Source organism: Phyllostomus discolor, chromosome 4, assembly GCF_004126475.2.
Source record: "Phyllostomus discolor isolate MPI-MPIP mPhyDis1 chromosome 4, mPhyDis1.pri.v3, whole genome shotgun sequence".
Taxonomy (NCBI): domain Eukaryota; kingdom Metazoa; phylum Chordata; class Mammalia; order Chiroptera; family Phyllostomidae; genus Phyllostomus; species Phyllostomus discolor.
In genome coordinates, this window is record NC_040906.2 from 124,902,214 (window position 1) to 124,923,696 (window position 21,483).

The 21,483-nt window shown below is 38.5% G+C and overlaps 1 protein-coding gene across 1 annotated transcript; it reads right to left on the reverse strand.

The window, feature by feature from the left end:
• Positions 1 to 1,083: 1,083 nt before the first annotated feature.
• Positions 1,084 to 18,912, reverse strand: KLHL31 (kelch like family member 31). Its single transcript, XM_028510713.2, has 3 exons — positions 18,685 to 18,912; positions 4,512 to 5,714; positions 1,084 to 2,545 (listed from the first exon to the last, which is right to left on the reverse strand). The coding sequence occupies exons 2-3, from the start codon at positions 5,681 to 5,683 to the stop codon at positions 1,813 to 1,815; spliced, it is 1,905 nt and encodes a 634-aa protein (XP_028366514.1). The 5' UTR covers positions 5,684 to 5,714; positions 18,685 to 18,912; the 3' UTR covers positions 1,084 to 1,812.
• Positions 18,913 to 21,483: the final 2,571 nt, after the last annotated feature.

Consider the following 21,483-nt stretch of genomic DNA (forward strand, 5'->3'; position numbering starts at 1 on the left):
GCTCAGTGATTTAACTTGCTCCATACATTAGTTTCTCACACAGTGCATTTTCTGGCCCAGGTGGACAAGAAGTCATGGGAGCAGGCGTCTACAGACCTGCCCTGCACTTGGGGAAGTTCCTCGTGCTCTGTGTAGGGTGAAGAAAAGTCTAGTGTTTTTCTTTTTTATTAATAATGTCTTGTACTTAGTGTTTTAGCCTTTACCTGAGTGTTACCATTTAATACACAGAGTTTGAACTTATCATAAGGGGCAATGATATAAAATTGTTCCACACAGTGTACTATATGAACCACTTTTCACAGTTCAAGTAAAATAGTTTAAATATAAATATTGTACCTCTAGCAACAAACTATCTACAAAAGGTGGGAGAGGATGAGATTAATGAAAACCCAGTTATATTTCCATGTATCTCATGTTTAACCATTTAATTAGTTTGTTTTAATTTTCAAAATCCAATTACACATAACCCATGATTGATGGGCAACTTCCTCTTCAAAACAAACTGTCAAAGAATAAAGTGATAAATTATAAGAAAGGAAAATATGTATCATTTACTACAACTGTTCCCTTGCTCCATAACTTGACAAACAAGTAAAAGAATGATATCAAGTGGATACACATTAATTTGCAAAGTTAATTTGGAGCAGATGAGGTTAAAAATATGTACCAGAATAGGCACATATTATTTTAATGTTTCCAAGTGAAATGAATGTATTAGAATTTAATTGAGAGCTCAGGAGGACTGCTGTGAAATGGGAAACAATGGCATTTGCCAATAGGAGAACCCATTCATCCTATTATCTCCAAACCAAGAATTTCAAATGTTTCCTTCAATTTCACCCATATGAGAATGGGAGAAATGAAATTATAGCTATTGGCTATATAACCTTCAGGCTATATAAGCTTTAAGTTAATGATCCTTGAGGACATAGTTTTATTTGGTGTTCTTCCTGGGGCTCCCATTAGGGTCAAGGTTGCTTTTAATCCTGGTATAGTTTTTTAGGGTGAGAGCAAGGCTCTCAAGATACTTGCAATTCCTGTAATAGGGAACATGGATTAAAGTGCAAATCCTTCTAGGAGAAATGAAGAAATGATTTAAACTTACACTATAAACCAAATGACTAAGATCAGTTTCTTCTTTGAGAGTAGATTTTTATGATGGAAATACAGTGGGTCTTAAGGTAGGGAGGAAGAAGTGCTCCGGGATAAACCAAGGACAGCCCCTGGTGGAATCCCCACTGCTGTCCCATCAGGCTTTGTTTTAAGATTCAGAACGGTGTCATGGGCTGCCCTTTAAAATCCTTTACACAGGAAAAGAAACTGCATTGGAAAATAGAATTAAATCTTAAGTCTTTATAGATATAGAGTTCCATTTAAAAATAAAACCTATCAATGAACATTTTCAACTTCCCAAAGAAAAAAGAGAGAAAACCTTTTGTATGTGAAATCATTTACATAAGTGTCATGTGACTAACGTGTAGAGGGAAAGTCTCAAATGTGGGTGTAACCGCTGTACAATTAGGATTCTTGCTGTGACGAGAGTGCCTACAACGATTTCTCTCTGCCACCCAGTGGCCGCTGAAGTAAATTCTAGTTTTCTTTGTTGCCTATGGCCCTTTGTTTTTTCAAAACAAAATTAAAGACAGAGGTAGATAATGCCATACCAGTAATTTAAAACCATCAAGACGTTTGTCTCGATATATTTTAAAATGCAATCATTGTAGTAAATGTTATATATTTTCCTCTGCGCTAACTCAAAGGTTAACCACAAATAAATATTTGTTCTTCCTTTGTCTTTGCATCTACCTGGGTTCAGATACTGACTGGCACAGAGGACACGGAGCTGGCTCGGGACTCCCGGGTCACGTTGTTGGGCATCGAGAGGGTACAGCACGACACGCCCACGGTGGCCTCGGGCAGCTCGTCCTCCTCCGTCCACTCATTGAGCTCGGGGTTGAAGCACTGGATGCACTTCTTGTACTTCTTCTCGCCCTCGTTCCAGCCACCCACCAGGTAGGCGCGGCCGTGCAGCGCCGAGGCGCCTGCGGTGCTCACGCCCACCAGCAGGGGCGCCGCGTAGCTCCACTGGCGGGTAGCGGGGCTGTAGCACTCCACGGTCAGCACATCAACGCGCTCCCCGCGCGGCCCCACCTGGCTACCCCCCATCACATACACCCTGTCGCCCAGCGTGACGGCGCAGTGCCAGCCTCGCGGCGTGCTCAACCCCGGCAGCTCCTGCCAGGAGTCGCTGGCCGGGTTGTACGCGCACACCGAGCGTGAGTACCCACTGCTGATGTAGCCGCCGGTCACCAGCACTTGGCCATCGGTGACCGCGCTGGCATGGCAGCAGCGCGCCACTTCCAGGGGTGTCTTCGGCTGCCACTGATTGGTGGAAGGCACGTAGCACTCCAACGAGGCAAGGCTCCCTTCCGTATTGCGGCCGCCCACGGCATAAAGGAGCCCGTTGAACACGCTCAGACTGAAGTGCGTGCGTTTCTGGTTCATGCTAGCCAGGTGTATCCAGGTGTTGAAACGGGGATCGTATCTGGGAATGGCAGAGGAAGTGTGATAGCTTTGTTGGTGGCATCCAGGGAACCCATGTTACTCCACAAACACTAACGAGAAAATGTTAACACTGTTCACGCAAGTAGGCTACTGACAGCACAGCTCCTCACTTGGAGGTTGGTGTTTTTCTTTCAACCAGTAAAAAAGTGTGACACTTGGAAAAAAGCAAGGCAGGTATTGATTGGTGACTCCCCTCTTCCTATTTATAAATTCACTTCCTTTATCAGGCCACTTAGAGAAGACCCTACAGAGACACGTCTGCCAGGCCCCTTTGTGTCATATTCAGATATCCATCATCCGTTAGGATCTATGAGACTGTGTGCAGGGGAGGGGGCAGAAGCAGTGTATTTGTGGCACTCAGAAAAGGGAATACTGCCACATTAAAGTCAATCCCACTTATCCTCAGACACCAGCTCATTCTCACTCCTTAATTAAGATAGCAGTTGGCTAATTGGATTTCCTAATTTCTCATAACTCTGGTCTTAGTCATACACCTATCCTGGCCATTGCCAACAGCGAAGCTAAGTTACTCGACTAAGTCTTCTGTCATCTGTTTAGAATGTGGTCAATGAGACTCATGTCCAAAAGCATCAACAAAGCTTTAACTTCTTATACTTCTCTATTTTCTAGCACTTTTTAGCAGGTATTTTTTTTTAAGTTTAGGGATATATTTTTCAGTGTTCAATATTACCATAAGTAATTATATCATAGGCATTGAAATCAATATAGCAAAAACAGTGATTTGAGTATTAATGGCTGACTTATTAGGGGAGGAAAACAAGCAGTAATAGTAAAATATGCTTTCCTGTTTACATAGTTCTTAAGCATTATAAACACAGAACTCGCTCCATCAGTTTGATGATGTTCATTCATCTTTGTCCTATTTAACCTCTAAGTCAAAACTTAACTAAGGTCATAAATTATTAAAAATCAATGAATTGTTTGAATTCATTTAAATAACACACACAATGAAATTAAGAATATATTTTATCATATACTGTACACATTTTCAGATCTTGCTCACTAGTTATGGTATGTTTGACTCTGTAAGCATGGCTTTCTGAACATTCCATATATATGGAAACTTAATTTTTTATCATAAGTATACAAAAATATTATGGTACTTAGATTCCATTTTCTGAAGGATTTATTATGTCTTTTACTTTTTTCTTTATGCTTCAAAAATATTGACATTTTCCCTGGTATTTAGTCTTCAAATAAGTACTTAAAATTAATTAGCTTCCACATTTTTAATGATCTCATTTTATTTGCCAACTATAAATCTGACAGTCATCAATAAGCCACTTAAAAGAAACTTTATATTATTTTCATTTTTCTTACACTTAGTATTAGAAACTAAATTTGTTCCCGGTGTCTTTCAGAAAAGCTGTACGTTGTGAAGAGCACCTGACTAGAAATGAGAAAATGTGAATTGCCACTTACTAGTGGTGTAACTTCTCTGGGTATCAGATTTCTCACACGTAAAATCAGAATAATCCTGTTTTCCTTGCTCACTTCACAGACTTATCTAGAAATCTAGACTATGTGAATGCACTTTATATAAGGTGAAGTGTTCTGTATACATATTTATGGGCATTATTATACAGGGTCTGGTACAAATAACAGCCCTTTTTATTACAAAATCTTTTATTATAAAATCATAAGCATGTAATTCTGATTACATGCTTAACAATATCACACTCAAGCATACCATATGACATTTTAGGTGAAATGTTCAAATTAAAACTATAAATGATTACACTCATATTATTACCCTACCAACCACACTCAAGCAGGTGTTACTTCTGCCAGACCCTGTATATATTATTATTATAATTATTAATTTACTGAGCTAATGAACTAAGCTAATAGGCATGACTAATTTGCTTCTCTGTCAGGGCAATTTCCTCATAACATTGAACCATTTCCAATAGAGGATCAAGTACCTGCAGAAATTGCTGACTGCATGCTTGGCCTGATTTCTTGCATCATTCTGGTCTTCACCACCAGCCACGTAAAGAAATCCATCCATCACAGCCACGCACTGATTAAAACTCTTGGCTGGCATTTCTGTAAGCTTGCTCCATCCATTTTCAGGATCTCTATACAAGATGTCTCTACTAAGGGACTTCTCTGTAAGGCCTGGTCTCCCCCCAACAGTGACGAGGACTCGACAGCCCCCTCGAATTCTTGTACGCCTAGACTGCAGTATGTTTTGATGATATGGAAGTAAATGGTAGTTCATAGCATCCACAAGAAGTTTGTGACAATCAGCATCTTGCATCATTCTTGGCACAGACTGAACATAATTGACCAGGTCTTGTGCAGAGATAGTACCAAAGCGAATATTGCTCAACAGATCTGCAGCATATTTCATTCTCTTTTGGTCAAATTCTAGCCATTTCATAGCAATCTGGAATGCTACTATTTCAGAAGGCAACTGTAAGTCATCATCTATAAGAAGTTCATTAATTTGCTCAAATGTAAGTTTCATAAACTGGTCTGACTCTGCAAATTCAAGAAAGTTATCCCGGATAAATTTTTGGGTCGCTGCTTTTGCATTTTTCAGAGAGTACGTTTCAGCAATGTTAACAATGTACATGCAATTCTCAACATTCATCTCTCGTATCAAAAAATCACTGCACATCTTTACAAGGGTATGGATCTGAAGATAAACAGCAGCAGAAATAATACTTCCTATTGTATACAAGGAGAGGGTCAGCTTTCCGGTGTAGGCATATGCAATGACAGTGGCCAGGCCCAGCGGTGAGATATCATTGAGATCCACCCTTTGAGTAGATGGGTCTTTTTTTAAGATGTTGTAAAAGTACTCACTGCATGAAGCCATCACTGACTTGTGAACATCAAAGGATTTGGTTTTGGTGCCAATGACTAAGTCACAAAGGAAGCTTTCTTGCCGCATTTTACTTAAACCTTCCAAGAGGTTGGGGCCATAAGAGGCATCTGTTAATTCAGAAGAAATGCAGCTAAGGCCATTGCCTCCCTCTAGGATCCCATTCAAAGCATTTAGTTTGTTTAGGGGGCTGTCTTCTACAATTATGGTCATCTCATTGATATCTCCTTTGTTTTTTCTGACAGTCTTCTTTTTGGGGGCCATGTTGGCAAACACCGTCACAGGTAAGAGCTTGCTAGAAAGAGAAAGAAAGGCATGGTATTATCTTAATTGTTCCTTGCTCTTTGAACTGCTCCATTGAGAAGCACTTCTATTTTATAATTTTTTAATGGCATAATGTAGATTAATCCTCAAAAGTATATTTAAAAATTTATATCACAATGGACATATTTTTAGATGCACATTTTGTTGCCAATTTACTTCAGCATTAAGCATTGAAGACAATTCTAAGGAGATTTATATTATCAAATGAGACCACTCCATAGCTGTATGGCCAAGTAATTTTTGGCTGTGGAAATGACCAAATATTCTCTGATTTAGTTGAAAAATTTATGGAATAGTAGTTAAACATCATTTGAAGGACTTAGTTCACTTGCATGAAAAAATGAGTTGTAACTATTCTGAAGTTTTCCTCAATAATATAAATTCAGGAATCCATGTAAAATATAAAGTATATATGTGTGTTTATGTGTATATAAATAAATAAATATGGCATTTAAAAATCAATGGGTAAGGGCTTATAATGGTTGCATTACTTCAATTGATTTCTACTGTACAAATTCACTAAGATAATACCCAGATGAATTATATATCCAAATATCTCTCTCCTTCACACATACAAAATTTATACAAGAACTAGGGCAAAGTAGCTTTTTTCCCTTCATCTTAGAGTGAGAAAGGCCCTGTTAAGTATAACACAAAATTCAGAAGCCATAAAAGAAAAGACTGAAATATATGAATATATATAAAAAAAAACTTCTCCAAAACACTACCAGCTGTTTAAAAGATAAGGAACAGACTGTGAAAACAAACACTGGTGACATTTTTGATAGATAAATGGTCAATTAGCACAATACTTAAAGAACACTTAAAAGTCAATGAGAAAAAGGTAAAAGTCAATGAGAAAAAGGTAAAATTCAATTAAAAATGGACAAAGATTATGATTTAGGTAACTAGGTCATTCAAAGAAGATAAAACACAGATAGTTAATAAATATTTTTTAAAAGTACACTAATAATGATCAGAAAACTGTCAACTGAAATCCAGAGATCCTTTTTATTTTGGGGGGTCAAATTTTGTTCAATGGCCGAAATATTTTAAAATATTCATAGTATCAAATATTAGTGTGGTGGTCTCTAGACACTGTGAATGGAAGTAGAATTAATACAGTCTTTTGAATGATAATTTGGGAGTCTATCTGAAATAAAAACTATATTTATGTTTTAACACTAAAATTCTAAATTCAGACATGAGATATATCCACACAGAGATATATTTGTATGGATGCTCACATATTAAGAATAGTAACTATTTTTTTCATTATCAATGTTATAAATATTTGAACCAGTTGTTAAACCTGTATGAAGTGTGGGTTTAGCACCATAATGTAGCTCTGACAGCTTTAGTAATAAACGTAGCCTTGAAATAATAAGTTTACCAAATAGATTAAATTACTTGAGCCTATTTGGAAAGAAATGAGGATAATCATCAGAAGATGCTGTACTTGGACTTTTACATGCACTTCACTTACATCACGGTGGCATTCACGTTTTTGTGAGATTACTGGTGTGGCCTAGCTTTTTTTTAATTGCAAAATCAGAATGTGAAATTAATAATTCACAGTTTTGTTATATACCATTCCAGATAATTGTATATGCTTACACAAACTTATAACTGCATATTTTTGAGCAGCCATGTGCTAGTAAACTAAGTCTCTAGAGAGGAAAAGACTTTATTTGTAAGGTGCTGATTTATTTGGTGCCAAACTCATTTTCACCGGGGGCCACATCAACCTTGTGGTTGCCCTCAAAGGGCTGAATGTAATTTCAGGACTGTATAAATGTAACTACTCCTTAACTAGGGGCAAGGAGCTCTACATTCAGCTGTTTGAAGGCAACCATGAGGCTCATGTGGCTCTTGGTGAAAATGAGTTTGACACCCCTGGACTGTACATACACTCATTGTGGCTGGTTTTAAAATATCACACTGTTTAACAGCCAGCTTGCCCAGTTCTTGAAAATGTAACATTTTGTTCTTGAGAGCCAGTAAAAGCTCCAGCACAGCACTATAAGAGAACATATATCGGAACAAGTTTATACCGTATTATTCAGCAGTTGGCTCTTTTCACCCAGCAGTAACTCGTGCATATCTTTCTGTATCAGTATACACACAAATTTACCCCATTCTCTCTAATAGCTACAGTGATCCATAGTAAGAATATATAAAAGTTAGTTATTCTCCTGTTCCTGGCCATTTAGGTATTTAGGTGTTTTATAGTTTCTTGGGGTGTGTGTGTGTGTGTGTGTGTGTTTTAAGTCTTACTGTTGAGTTCATTCTGAGGGTTAAAACTTCAATTTAATACATTCTATGACCTTTTTATTGTGTCTGGTCCTGTTCCTTTCTATGTGGGAGAGGAGCAGTGAGTGGGTGGGAAACAGAGGAGGTCCCTGTCTTTGCCAGGGCTTTAGTCTTCATCATTTAGCTCAAATTGTCAAAATTCACCTTTATATTTATTTGTAAGACTGGAGCACATCTGTCTTTCCTCATTCTTTCTTGCAAGCAGTGCCAAATTCATCTTTACCTTGTAAAATAGACTTTTAGCGCACTATCATTTTAGTCTTCAAAGGTACCTGACTTATGTGGTAAGTGTCCCCATGTTGGAGTTCTCTGGGGAAATTTTTTAAAATGTTGTTCAGCAAGCACTTATCAAACACCTACTGCTGTGTTGGCGGCACTGTGCTGGGCCTGATGGAGTAATTTATGTTAGAGACACAAAAATGACAAGGACAAAAAGATAGTAAAAAGATAAGTAAGCACAGCAGAGTAATTTTTTTTCAAACAGCAGTTTCTACCATCTAGAGTAGAAGCAGAAATGTATCTTTGGGGAAGTCTTATATATTTCCCTGGAAGAATCCCTTTAGCCATTTTTCTATTCATGTAGATGTAGGGCTGATAACTACTCATTATTTTGGAAAAAGTCTGGAACCCAGAGAGTAACCTGAGTGCTTCAGATCGAAATGTTCAATATTCTGTTTATCTATCATTAATTGATTATTTCAATGGTAGCCTATGGAGTGGGTATTTCAACAACTGGTAAAAGAGGACACCTACTAACTAACTAGTATGGATTCACAGTCCTACAGCTGAGTTCCAGAGGGTCCCCTTCGTACCTTGTGTAAGTCCTTAGTTTCCGGATTACAGTGAGGGGGTCCTAGGAGAGGGCTGCAGGGGTGTGAGGTATTTGGGGGTGGGGGATCAGATAAGCCACCATATGGCTATTTACCAACTCATTACAGAAGGATCTCAGTATTTCAACAACTGACACTATACTGAAACAAGTTGTCCTAGGGATAGGGTACAATTCCTCTCAGATTATTTTGATTTTAAGAGGTTTTTTTTCTTCTAGTGAAAATGGAGGTTTCTGGGAGAAAGAGAGAATGCAGCCTCAACAAGACAGTGCGTGGGCAAAGAGGCAAAGGGACTAGCCACACTTCAAGTGTTTAATAGCCACAAATGACCAACAACCATGGTATTGGATGAAAGGGCCCTAGAACAACCACTTAGGGAATACAAAGTGTATCTGAAAAACCAATAGATAAATTTAGATGGAATTGAAGAGTATAGGAAAGTTGCAACAGAGGAATCAAAATTGGAGGAAACAGAAGAATAATGGTAAGCCTAAATCCAATTATATTAATAATTATATTAAATGTTAATTGAAAAAAATTCTAATTAAAAGGCACAGATTGTCAGACCAGATAAGAAAAGCAAACTCAAAATACATACTATCTACAAGAGACTCACTTTAAATAGAAAGGCACAGATAAGTAAAAAATACATGGGTAGAAAAAGACTTACCACAGAAATAGTAGAGATAATAAAACTGGAGTGACTATATTAATATCAGATAAAATACACGTCAAGAAAAAAACAACTACCTGTGATAAAAAGAGAATTTATAACAATCCTAATATATATATATATATATATATATATATATATATATGCAAATAACAGAACTTCAACATATGTGCAGGGAGAAATAGGTAATTCCTCAGTTATATTTGAAATGTTAATAACTCCTCAGCAACTGATAGAATAACTAGAAAAAAATCAGTAAGAAGATACATTATCTGAACATTATTTTTTTTAAAGCCACCATTGATGTATTCCTCTGATTCCAAGTATGGATCTTAGTTTGTTTGTTTGTTTGTTTAGATTTTATTTACCTTCAGACAGAGGGGAAGAGAGGGAGAAAGAAAGGGAGAGAAAGACCAATGTGTGGCTGCCTTCCATGTGTCCCCCACCAGGGACCCAGCCACATGCACCCAGGCACATGCCCCAACAGGGAACCAAAACAGCGACCCTTTGGTTCACAGGCTGGCACTCAGTCCACTGAGCCACACCAACAAGTGCTGAACAACATTATTGATCACCCTAACTTAACTGATATTTCTAGACCATCACACATAACAACTACAGAACACAAATTCTTCTCAAGTTTATGTAGCACACTCACCAAGACACATTCTGTGCTGGACCTCAAAACATGTCTTGGTAAATTTAAAAGATTGAAGTCATACAGAGTTTGTTCTCTGATCATAGGTAATTAAATTAAAAATTAATAACAATAAACTATCTAGGAAAACCACCAAGATAGTCAAATTAAACAATATACTTCTAAATAATCCATGAGTCAAAGAATAAATCACAAGGTAAATTAGATAATATTTGAGACTGAATGATCAAGAAATTTCAACATGAATACCAGTTCCCCTACTTATCTGAAGTGTGACTTTGCCATAGATAATCTAACCTCTTAGAGTCTCCATTGACTTGTCTCTAAAGTGAAGATAGCAACTCTACCTAATACATAGAAACAAACACAGGGAGGCTGCCAAAACAAGGAGACAAAGAAACATGGTCCAAATGAAAGAACAGATCAAAAATCCAGAAAAAAACTAAACAACATGGAGATAAGCAATCCGTCAGATGCAGAGTTCAAAGCACTCGTTATAAGGATACTCAAGGAACTTAGTGAGGACCTCAACAGCATGAAAAAGATCCAGTTGGAAATGAAGGATACACTAATTGAAATAAAGAACAATTTACAGGGAAACAACAGTAGAATGGATGAAACCAAGAATCAAATCAGTGATTTGGAACATAAAGAAGCAAAACACAATCAATCATAACAATATGAAGAAAAGAAGAATCCAAAAAAGACAAGCATAATGTAGGTAGCCTCTGGGACAAGTTCAAGCATTCCAACATTTGCATCTAGGGGTACCAGAAAGAGAAGTGAACAAGAAATTGGAAATCTACTTGAAAAAAAATAATGAAAGAAAACTTCCCTAATTTGGTGAAGGAAACAGACATTCAAGTCCAGGAAGCACAGAAAGTCCCAAACAAGATGGATGCAAAGAGCCCCACTCCCAGACATATCATAATTAAAATGCCAAAGTTTAAAGATAAAGAGACTATTTTAAGAGCAGCAAGAGAAAAACAGTTACCTACAGGGGAGCTCCCATAAGACTGCTGATTTTTCAGAAGAAACTTTGCAGGCTAGAAGGGATTGGCAAGAAATATTCAAATTCATAAAAAGCAGTGACCTATGGTCAAGATTGCCCTACCCAGCAAAGCTGTCATTTAGAAACAAAAGGCAGAAAGCTAACTTCCTAGACAAGAAAAACCTAAAGGAGTTCATCATCACCAAATCATTATTATATGATAAATTAAAGGGACTTATTTAAGAAAAAGAAGATTAAAACTATTAAACTAAGAAGATTACTAAAATGGCAATAAATACATATCTATCAACAACTGAATCTAATAAACAAACTAAGCAAACAAGAAGAACAGAGACATAATCATGAATACCAAGAGGGTTTTGATGGTTGCCAGATGGGAGGGTGGTGTGGGGGAATGGGTGAAGAGGTGAGGGGATTAAGAAGTAAAAATAATTACAGTATAGGAAATGGAGTAGCCAAGGAACCTATGTATGAACCATGGACATGAACAAGGGTGAGGAGGGAGTGGGAGGTGCTGGGTGGAGGGAGGCAAAAGGAGAGAAATTGGGACAACTGTAGTAGCATGACCAATAAAATATAATGAAGAAAGATAATAATAGTGCCTACCTACAGGATTGTCACTGAAAGCTCAGTGAGGAAATCCATGTACAGCATTTGGCAGAGTATGTGGCAAAAAGTGAGTGTTCAAAACAACTTGAACCCTTGCTGGGTGGCTCATTTGGTTGGAGTGTGATCCCAACCAAAATGGTTGCAGGGGTTCCATCCCCAGTCAGGGTCCATATCTAGGTTGCATGTTCAATCCCCAGTCTGGGTGTGAATGGGAGGTAACTGATCAATGTTTCTCACATTGATGTTTCTGTCTATCTGTCTATCTCTCTCCCCACCTCACCCTCTGACACCTTTCTCTCTCTCTAGGATCAATAAACATATCCTCAGGTGAATATTTAAAAAACACAAACTTGAATCATTTTCATTAAAATCAACAACTCTTATTAGCTGTTACTTTGGGAGTGAAGTTAGGTAACCTGTTGAAAATTTGGGATGAAACAAATCAGAGAAAGTTACCATATCATAGAGAAGCAGTCACGGACAGCAGGAGATGATATGGGACAAGCATGCAGAGTGACCCTGGCTGAGAACTGGCAAACAGCAACGAGGGGAGATTTCTGGAATATGTAAACATTTCTAAGAGATTTTTTAAAATACCAGGGAGAGAAATGGAATTTGTGCAATTATATAAGATGAGGGACAGATAGTTTTTATTTTGATATAAATGATAAGAGTAATCCTGGAAGTGTGGAAAAATCTAGGACATTTGGTTATAGGTTATACATATAAGCAAAACAACAGATTACATGGAAGACTGAATATATGAGCCTGAACTTCATTCAAATTAAAGAAATTATTTTGATGGAGTGGTGTTAGGATGGGAAGGTTTGCAGACAACAAGAATCTTGTTGGTCACGGTACCAAAGGGTTTTTAAGGGGAATAGGTACAGGAAGCAGAAGGCCCTTAAAAGAGGAGAAAATACCTCACCTGGAAGCAGGAAGGCATGGCTCAGCATAACACGTGCTGACTGAGATGGCTGAAGTCATGAGGAAGACAATTGGGCACATAATATTAGCCCAATGCTAATATAAAGGCTATTTGTTGTATGCCAGGAAGCATTGAACTTGATGTGTCAGTGTGTAATGGAGAAGGATTTAGAAATCTCCAGGAAGGAAGAGGGCAACCTGAGTGAAATCAGTACAAGTTCTTTCATGGCATTCCTTCTCTTATTTCCTGTTGCCACCTTCTCTTTCCTGTATTGTCTGGCCTTCAAGCTGACCTTGGCATTCCCATGGAAACCCTCATGACCCTCTCTATCTGAATTCTCTTGCCTGTGTCCCATTTCTCCAGGGCCCTGCTGAGTAATACATTAGCTAGTCTGACAACTGATCCAAGCTAAGTAGTTAATGAGCATATATACTCTTCCTCCCAGATATACATGATTTTTGGTGAATATTTTAATGTTTTATCAGTGTCTTTCTATGAGTCACATACAAATTTCTAAGAGTAGCTACTGTGGAACACACACACACACGCACACACACACGGGCAAAAGTAGGTTTACAGTTGTTCATATAGTAAATAATATAATAATTAATAATACAAGAATCATAATTTCATGTACAGCTGTAAACCTACTTTTGTCCATACCCATGTATTTTTTATTCTTAAATAATATTTAATTTTACTAATATTATGAATTAATATTATAATAGTATTTTTAATATCGATTTATTAAAAGTAAGAGAGGGCTTTTAGAGCCCTCAAAATGTCTTTATAGGAGTAACTGGTTTCTTTAGCCCTCCCTAGGGGAGGTGGAGGGAGGAAAATTGGCAGGAGAATGTTGTGCCAGAAGGAGACTGGACTTGGGATGGTGGACACACAGTGTAATGTAGAGATGAGGTGTTACAGAATGGTACACCTGAAACTATATAATTTTATTGACCAATGTAACCCCAGTAAATTCAATTAAACCATGAAAAGACCTTGCTCTATCACCATAAAAATAAAACATAAAAGGAGTAAGTAGGATGTGAGGTTCTAACCTAACCAACTTCAGATTCTAGATTAATTTTTAATTAATCACCGTAAGTAGAAGTGAGGTATGATCTCAAACACTTTGTAAAATAAATTTATTTGAAGTACGACAATAAAAACTAGAGAGACTACTGAAATCACAGCCTGAGGACAACTTCCTTTCCCAGTGGCTATTTTCCCAGATAGGCTCAGAAATTGTCTTTCTTTACTAGAGCTGCCATGACATTCCAGTCCTAGGCTTGCACCTTGAAGGCGAGGCTGTTCATCCACCTGCCCAGGTGTTCTCAGTCTGTGCCATGTTTCTCCAAAAAGGTCACTGCAGACTCCTCAGAGGAGTCTGAGGATCGGGGCCCCTTCTTCGAAGCTGGGCAAAGCTCTAATGTCCTCTAGGCTGCAGAGATGTTCACTGGCTCTGACAGCCCAGTCAGTGCTCTACCACTGGCCCTGCTCTTCGGTTTCCACCAGCCCTGCTTGGGGATCCTGCCACTGCTTTTCTCAGTTGAAAGAGGACTGCAAGCCAGCCAGTAAGAATGATAAGGGCAGCTACCTTGTGTGCTCTGGGCCCTATTGCAGAGAAGACTAGCTTCTTTATTATGGGGGATCATAAACCCAAGGCTCTATTCTCACTAGCACACAGGGAAGCCTTCAACAGTTCTCTGGGCCTCTCACACTGGGATCTTTTTGGAGAGTACACATACAGGCATGTCACACTCAGTACACACACACACTCATGGATGCACGCATGCATGCACGTTTACATTCACCATGTCACTTGATCAACCACCATTTTCCTACAATCATATTTAAATGCAGAACAAGGGCAACCTTAAAAGGAAGAACTTGGAAAAGGGCAGCCTAAAAGTAGATGTGTAAAAGTTAAGGAGAATAAGGAGTTAAGTTTAATTAATTTCCATTTACCCATTTGGTGATGGTGCTGGGCTTTGAGGCTGACTGTATGGGCTAATAGAGGGCAATTAGAAAAAAATGAGTATTTACAAAAATGTATTACTCAGTCATTAAGTTATATGTGAGCATGTAGTCAAAAGCAATTTGTACAGGAACTCTCACTGTTTTTCCTACAATTATACAAATGCTCATTATGTACCCAAGGGTCATATTATTAGTGATCACTAATGATGTGGTCACAATGACAGTCAAAATGTGGCTGGAAGAAATAGGTTACAAAAATGAGTTGCGTATATGTTTTTATATAATTTTTAGAGTATAGCTTAGACACTGAGTAATAAAATTTGAAAGCATTCCATTCTTATTGATTCAATGATATATTAACTCAAAGTTGGAAGTTTTAATTAACACTGTTTTTTTTTTAAAGCTTGCTTATTTATTTATTTATTTATTTATTTATTTACAAGTGAGTGACTCATGGCCAGGCTTGGTGGAGGGGAAGCAATCACCATGGTTATCATACAGCAAGAACTGGCTGTGACTGGAGTTATGATTGGTCCAGATAGTATGGAGCACAGCTTTACAGCCTTGCTGAGCTGCCTGTGGTTGGGAGGGTTTTAAGATTGTTTCTCTGTTTTTTTCTGAAGCACAAAGCACAAAGCACTTTGTGCTTTGTATTTTCCAAATTTAAAGCACAAAGGGCTTGATTTTCCTTCCTAACCCATGGGGGCTTTAATGAGTTGTCCCTTGAGGTCAAAGAGAATATCTCTGCAGAGCTCTCCTCTCCCCCTTCCCCACCCCAGACTATTAGCAGTTTGCACTTTTCACAGGGCCCCTACCATAGTAGGGCATGGTGGAAAGAGGAGGTCTAGCCATAGCAGCTGAGATTGTGTAACGGGATAAGCAGCCATTTGGAGATATTTCCAGTCCCTTCCTGCCCCTTCCCTTTTTTGGGTGAAAGAAGAGACTTTACACAGGGTGCAGTGGGTGGTAGAAGGCTCCCTATGCTACCAGAGCTACTCCTTCATTCTGTGGTGGTCACCCAGAGAATTCTCCTTCTCTGGTCATGGACACCACAGCCTCCTCCCGTCTCTGTTCTATCCACTACCACCCAAAGCAGCTCCTTGGGTCTCCTCCATTAGAAACTGAGCAGAAAGTTACAGAGATGCAATTCCATGCTCTCCTCCCACTGCCTACTGCAGATCTTGGCTTTTGTGTTGTTTCTATGGCAACAGTGTCATGTATTCAATGCCTAATAAACAGCTAGGCAGTTATGTGATTCATCACATTTTTCATCATACTTTGTATTTTCCAAATTTAAGCATACAGTAAATAATTTAATATAATTTATAAAATTTAATAATTTTAATAAATAATTCTTAAATATAATACACCAAGCATGAGTCTATATTATGTATCAAATATAAATTTCTACCTAAAATAATAATTATATGGCTAGCATTTATTAATTGTGGTCTTACTGTGTGCTAAGCCCTGGGTAAGTATTTTACATGATTTGTTAAAAAAATTAAGCGTCACTAACATCCTAAAATGTAGGTTATATTAAGTTCATTTTACAAATGGAGAAATTAAGATTCAGGGGAAGTTTTAAAAACTTAACCAAGTTCATACAAGGTCATAATCAAACCCAGAATGAATCTCCACCTCCTATATGGTCTCCTTTAAATCCAGGGTAGGTTAAACATTTGTATCAGTTTTAAAATTTGTAAAATTTGAGAGGAAAGAGTTGATCTTTTAAATGTAAGATAATTTATTTGGGGATAAACAGAGTTCATGGCTTTCTTGATCCAATTAGGACAGTAAAGGTATGAAACTCTAATAGATCAGTAAGCCAAAAATAGAAATGGGTTCAAGGAGGTCTTGCTTGAGTTTGTTGACCAGAGAATCAAATACTTCCTTGTAAGTGCTAGGCTGGATATGTAATTATCAATTTTTGTTTAAAGACAACTGTTACCCATTTCTTATGCTTCAACTTAGCTAGAGGCCAGTGCCTGACTTTTATCAGTAAAGTATACAGACTATACATTGAGTTAACGTCTGTTTCCCAACCCTGGATACAGGAGGCAAGGACCCACTGCTAAAAATTTTTGGTTTTGGTTTTGGTTTAGTTGAAAATTTTACTAAAATAGCATTCTCTTTCCTAGTCTGCTGTGTGTGTTAAGGTGGGGGGTGGTTAGCGGGTTGGGGGTAGGTGGGAAGGAGGATTGGAAATCTAGATTTTAAGACTACCATCTCCTTGGTTGTCATAGAACTGGCAATTGGGCTTTAGTTTTCTTTTGCTCTAACCAGCTGATGGACCTGTAGTAAAACATCCAATTTTTTAGGATTATCACTTGTCAAATGAGGAGATGTGTACCTTTCAGTACTAAAATTTTATACAGAGTTCAGAACAAACAGCTGGTTTTTTCTATCAGAACTGTCAAAGTCTGGTCCTGTATCACTTTCCCCCGCAATGCAGCCTTTTAGAACCCAGGAATCAACTCATGACCAGACATGGATAAACCATCTGAGACAGGAAAGTTATGCTCCTGAGTCTGGGTTGCCAGATTTAGCAAATAAAAGTACAAGATATCCAGTTAAATTTGAATTTCAGATAAACCACAAATCATATTTTAGTATCAGTATATCCCATGCAATATTTGGGATATACTTATACTAAAGACTGGTTTGTGATTCATCTGAAATTCAAATGTACCTGGGTGTCCTGTATTTAATCTAGCAAACTTCTTCTGGGTTGGAAAATTCATGAATTTCATGACATTTTCTGGAATACTGTGAAACATGTTGTGCATGTGTGTTTATGTGCATTTTTATAGAGTGGACCCAGAGCTTTCATGAGGTTCTCAAAGGTCCATAACCCTAAACAGATCCAGAACCATTGGACTGAAACAGTAGCATAATTCTACCCTCTTCTATGAGTGGGCAAGTCCGTGAGAAAGCATCACGCTTACATCAAGTTCCTCCAGGCCTGAAACAGATCTCAGGTGAAAAGCTCCTAGGACTGATTATAGAGAAGAATTGCCCCTTTATATTTAAGAACATTCTTTCTCCCGCTGCTGTCCACCCTTGCCTCCTGGGAGACACTACACAGGGCAAGCTGAAAAGCCATGTGTGCTGAAGTGTCACTGTCACTTCCATGCCAGAATGAGCTGGGATCCCAGAATGTCTTCCTGCCAAAGGGGCAAATCAGCTGCTCGCGCTCCCTGTCCCTGCCACATTCCAGGCACTGCATCTGTCAGGGCTCATCAGCTCTGACTCCCAGAATAGAAACGCTCCGCTCTGCAGCTTGCCATTTTAAGTTAAGTCCAGTGTAAGGGGGGGTCCACTTTACTGTTTCTTTTCCAACACGATTTCTAATATAAAATATTATGTCCCTATAAACATATGTACACATTTAGAATAAAAACTTGTTTTATAGTTTGTAAATTACAAAGGGGAGTTTTCTGTTTTGTCAATAGGTTGTATTTCTGGGAATTTAAAGAGTTCTCTGCTTTTTTGTTTCTACCAATTTCATTAAAGCTAATTACATCTTATCTAAAGTTATTGGGTACCAAATGTTTGTATGGTTCCTGATCACAATAGAGAAGGAATTCCCCTCTCTTTGCTACAAAATAGAGGAAGAAAGGTGTACATTAAACTTTGGAGACTTAAAATCACTGTTAGCAATTACAAGTAATTTTACTTTTTTAAAGCATCCACTCATGAATTTCTATGACAATGTATAATATTCACCTAATCACATCACCTTCCTTTGATTTCAAGAAAATGATTCTGGCTCCCCAATTCAGATCAAGGGCAGGAGCAATCTGACCCCGCTGCACATGCCTTCAGTGAAATGGCTCTGCGAACACTCAGACTCGCCGCCCTCTCCCTCCCACAGAGCCATACACACCCCAGGATCTAGAAGACAGGAATTGCAGAGTGTGGCCCAAGCTCCTTACCCTTCTGTGTTGAGTGTGTCCCCGACTTGCGATGATGAAGTGGCAGCAGCAGACTCCTCTTGGGAAGCAATCTGTAGAGAGGAGAGGGAGAAGGAAAATCCTGTGGGGAGCCACCAGCAGCCACCTGACAAGTCCCAGCAGCAATTTTTAGAGTGACCCTTTGCAGTCCCACTGGCTAGAGCAGCTGAGCCTGCACTGTCGCCCAGAAGCAGTGTGAGCCCTCCTCTCCCTCTTTGGCCTTCAGTTCCAGGACACCCCAGGGCAGAAGGAGGAGCTCTGGTTAGAGGAGAGGGGTTGGGTTTCTTGACCTGCCTAGTTTTTTTTTTTTGCTTTTTAAAAATTTTTTATTTTTTTTAAATCAAGAGCTCAGTCAACCTGGATGTGAGGAAAGAAAATTAATTAGGTGGGTGTTAAATTGTTGGGAGTGGGGATTAGAATGCATGTACTTGGCAAAAGGAAGAGAAGGTTGTGGGTAAAAATTAGCCTCTAGAAAGGTAAAGAGCCTGGTCCCCCAGGCCCTTTGGGAAGGCTAAGTTTATAAATAGAAGAGCAGGTGTTTAGGACAACAACGTGCTTTCTACAGCACCTCACATATGGCGCTAGCATTATTAAAGTCAACGTCTAGTTCAGTAGAGTGAAGTTCATGGCCAGTCCTTGATTATCCAGTGATTCATAGGGAGGTCTAGGATTAATACATACTCTAGTACACATGCAGGCTGGGATACTACCTATTTTGGCAACACTCATGTGAAAAAAAATTCAGAGGATTATAATTTACCACAAGCTTTTAATAGGCACCAAGAGTGCAAAATGGCTGCTGAACAAGTCAACCTGATATTAGGCTGCAATAATAGAAACATAGATCATGGAAAATGAATGTTCTGGTTATTCTTCATTAGTCAGATCACATGTTAAGCATTTCTTTGATGCCGTGGCACACTGAGAACTTACCCTGCACCCTGAAGGGGGTGGCTGGATTGAAGAGAACTTCAGAGCTGTGCATATTGGGACCACCTGCAGAACGGTAGGACTAAGAGAGGAATTAGAACACATGAGACTCCTGGGTGCTAGTGTCTTGGAGGCTATAGTGCAGCAAGGAAATTCATTTAACATTTTTGTATCTTAAGGTGTCAAAAATTTAGCCCAATGGGTAGAAATTCCAGGGAACTAATTTAAAAAAAAAAAGAAGGAAAACTGATGACAAGTGGGTTCTAATGATGAAAAGGAGCCAGGGATGGAAGTAAAAGAAGCCATGGGACTCAGGTGACATTAAAGAAACTCTTGCTCTGTCCTGGACAGTTACACTGGATCATCTCTGATATTTTTCCAACTCTGAGACTATGTATTGGCTTCTAGTTCCCCTGACACCTCTCAGTTCATTGGATAGGATCTTAGTTACCACTTCTATTTGAATTACAACCAGCTTTTTAGAAGGGAAAACCTTTTTTTTTAAGTTCTTTGCTTTTACCCATGGATCTCCAGCCCAGAATGTGTCAGAAGTAAATCAGAGGAGTTTTAATTATATGGTTTATATAAAGCTAATGAAGGGTGACTCCCCAGTGATCCTTCTTGTTCCACCTCCTCCACTCCAGTGAAAGCCCAGAGCATTCAACTCTATTCTTACTACGATAGAAATCAGCCTTATCTCAGTGTTTATGAAAATGATAAATGACGATGGAAAGGGCCTTCAAAAAAGTAGGTGTTAGACCCAACACCATTGCCTTGAAGGGTTCAAGATTATTAATGTCAGTTTTACTGGAATGACACTGATAACTCCTTTCAATAAAATATTATTTGAGGCAATGTTATGAACACAATTGGAGGAATAAATGGCAAAAATGGAAAATCTAAGAAATACTTCAATCAAAAACACATTTACAGAGTAGCTCCCCTATGCAAGCATTCAACTACTGCTATGGTCAATATGCTGGAAATACAGGGGTTATGAAACATGGGCAGAAAAGGAGCCCAGACAATAGGCTATAATGTACAGTAAGAAATTTCATTCTTATCCTTAAAGCAATGGGGGCATACTTATTAAGTTTATGTTTTTAAAAAGTGTGCCATGATGAAATTGACATTTTAGAAAGAATGTTCTGGAACTTGGGGAGTATAACCTCAGCAGAATTTAGAGTTTCATAAAACGGTTTAAAATATTAGATGAGTTATTAGCAAAATCTAGGGTTGAGTAGGTGGTATCAATGGTTTGAGGAGGAAAATGTATCAAATTGGCTGGAAGAGTGAAGGAGAACATGGCCTGAATTACAAGGCAGGATAGGAGGCTCACTTGAGGATAATGGCCATGTTGGTCTGAGAACTGTCAGCATGCTGGTATGTTTCTCTGAAGCCAAACTCAGCTGCAGAGAAACCAGAGAGTTGGATTTAACTGGAGAAGGGATTTGCAAGGTGGGCAATTTATTTGTTTTTATTGTTAGCGTCCATCTCTCCTTCAACAGCATCCTCCTACCCTCTGCCAGAGATCAGCTCAAATATCAGCTCCATGAGGACAGGGATCTTTATCTATTTTGATCACTGATGGATCCCAAATGCCCAAAACAGTGCCTGGCACATAGTAGATGATAAATAATTGGTTACTAACTGGACAAGTAAATGAGTGAATGAATGGATGACTACTGAATAAGATGAAGTTAGGGGACAAGCGAGTTGAGGATGTATACCAAGAAGTATTATGTGGAAGGCAGAAAAGTGAGGTAAATAAGGGAAATGAGGTCCTGAGGGCAGGAACTTCTTGTTAATGACTGAAACCCCAGAACCAAGACAATGCCTAGCATATAGTAA

What these genes read in the sequence shown, in the direction of transcription:
- KLHL31 (XM_028510713.2), bottom strand. Translation starts at nt 5,683, where the DNA reads ATGGCCCCCAAAAAGAAGACTGTCAGAAAAAACAAAGGAGATATCAAT. An exon ending in GCAGTCAGCAATTTCTGCAG is followed by an intron (nt 2,546 to 4,511) that starts GTACTTGATCCT and finishes TGCCATTCCCAG; the next exon opens with ATACGATCCCCGTTTCAACA.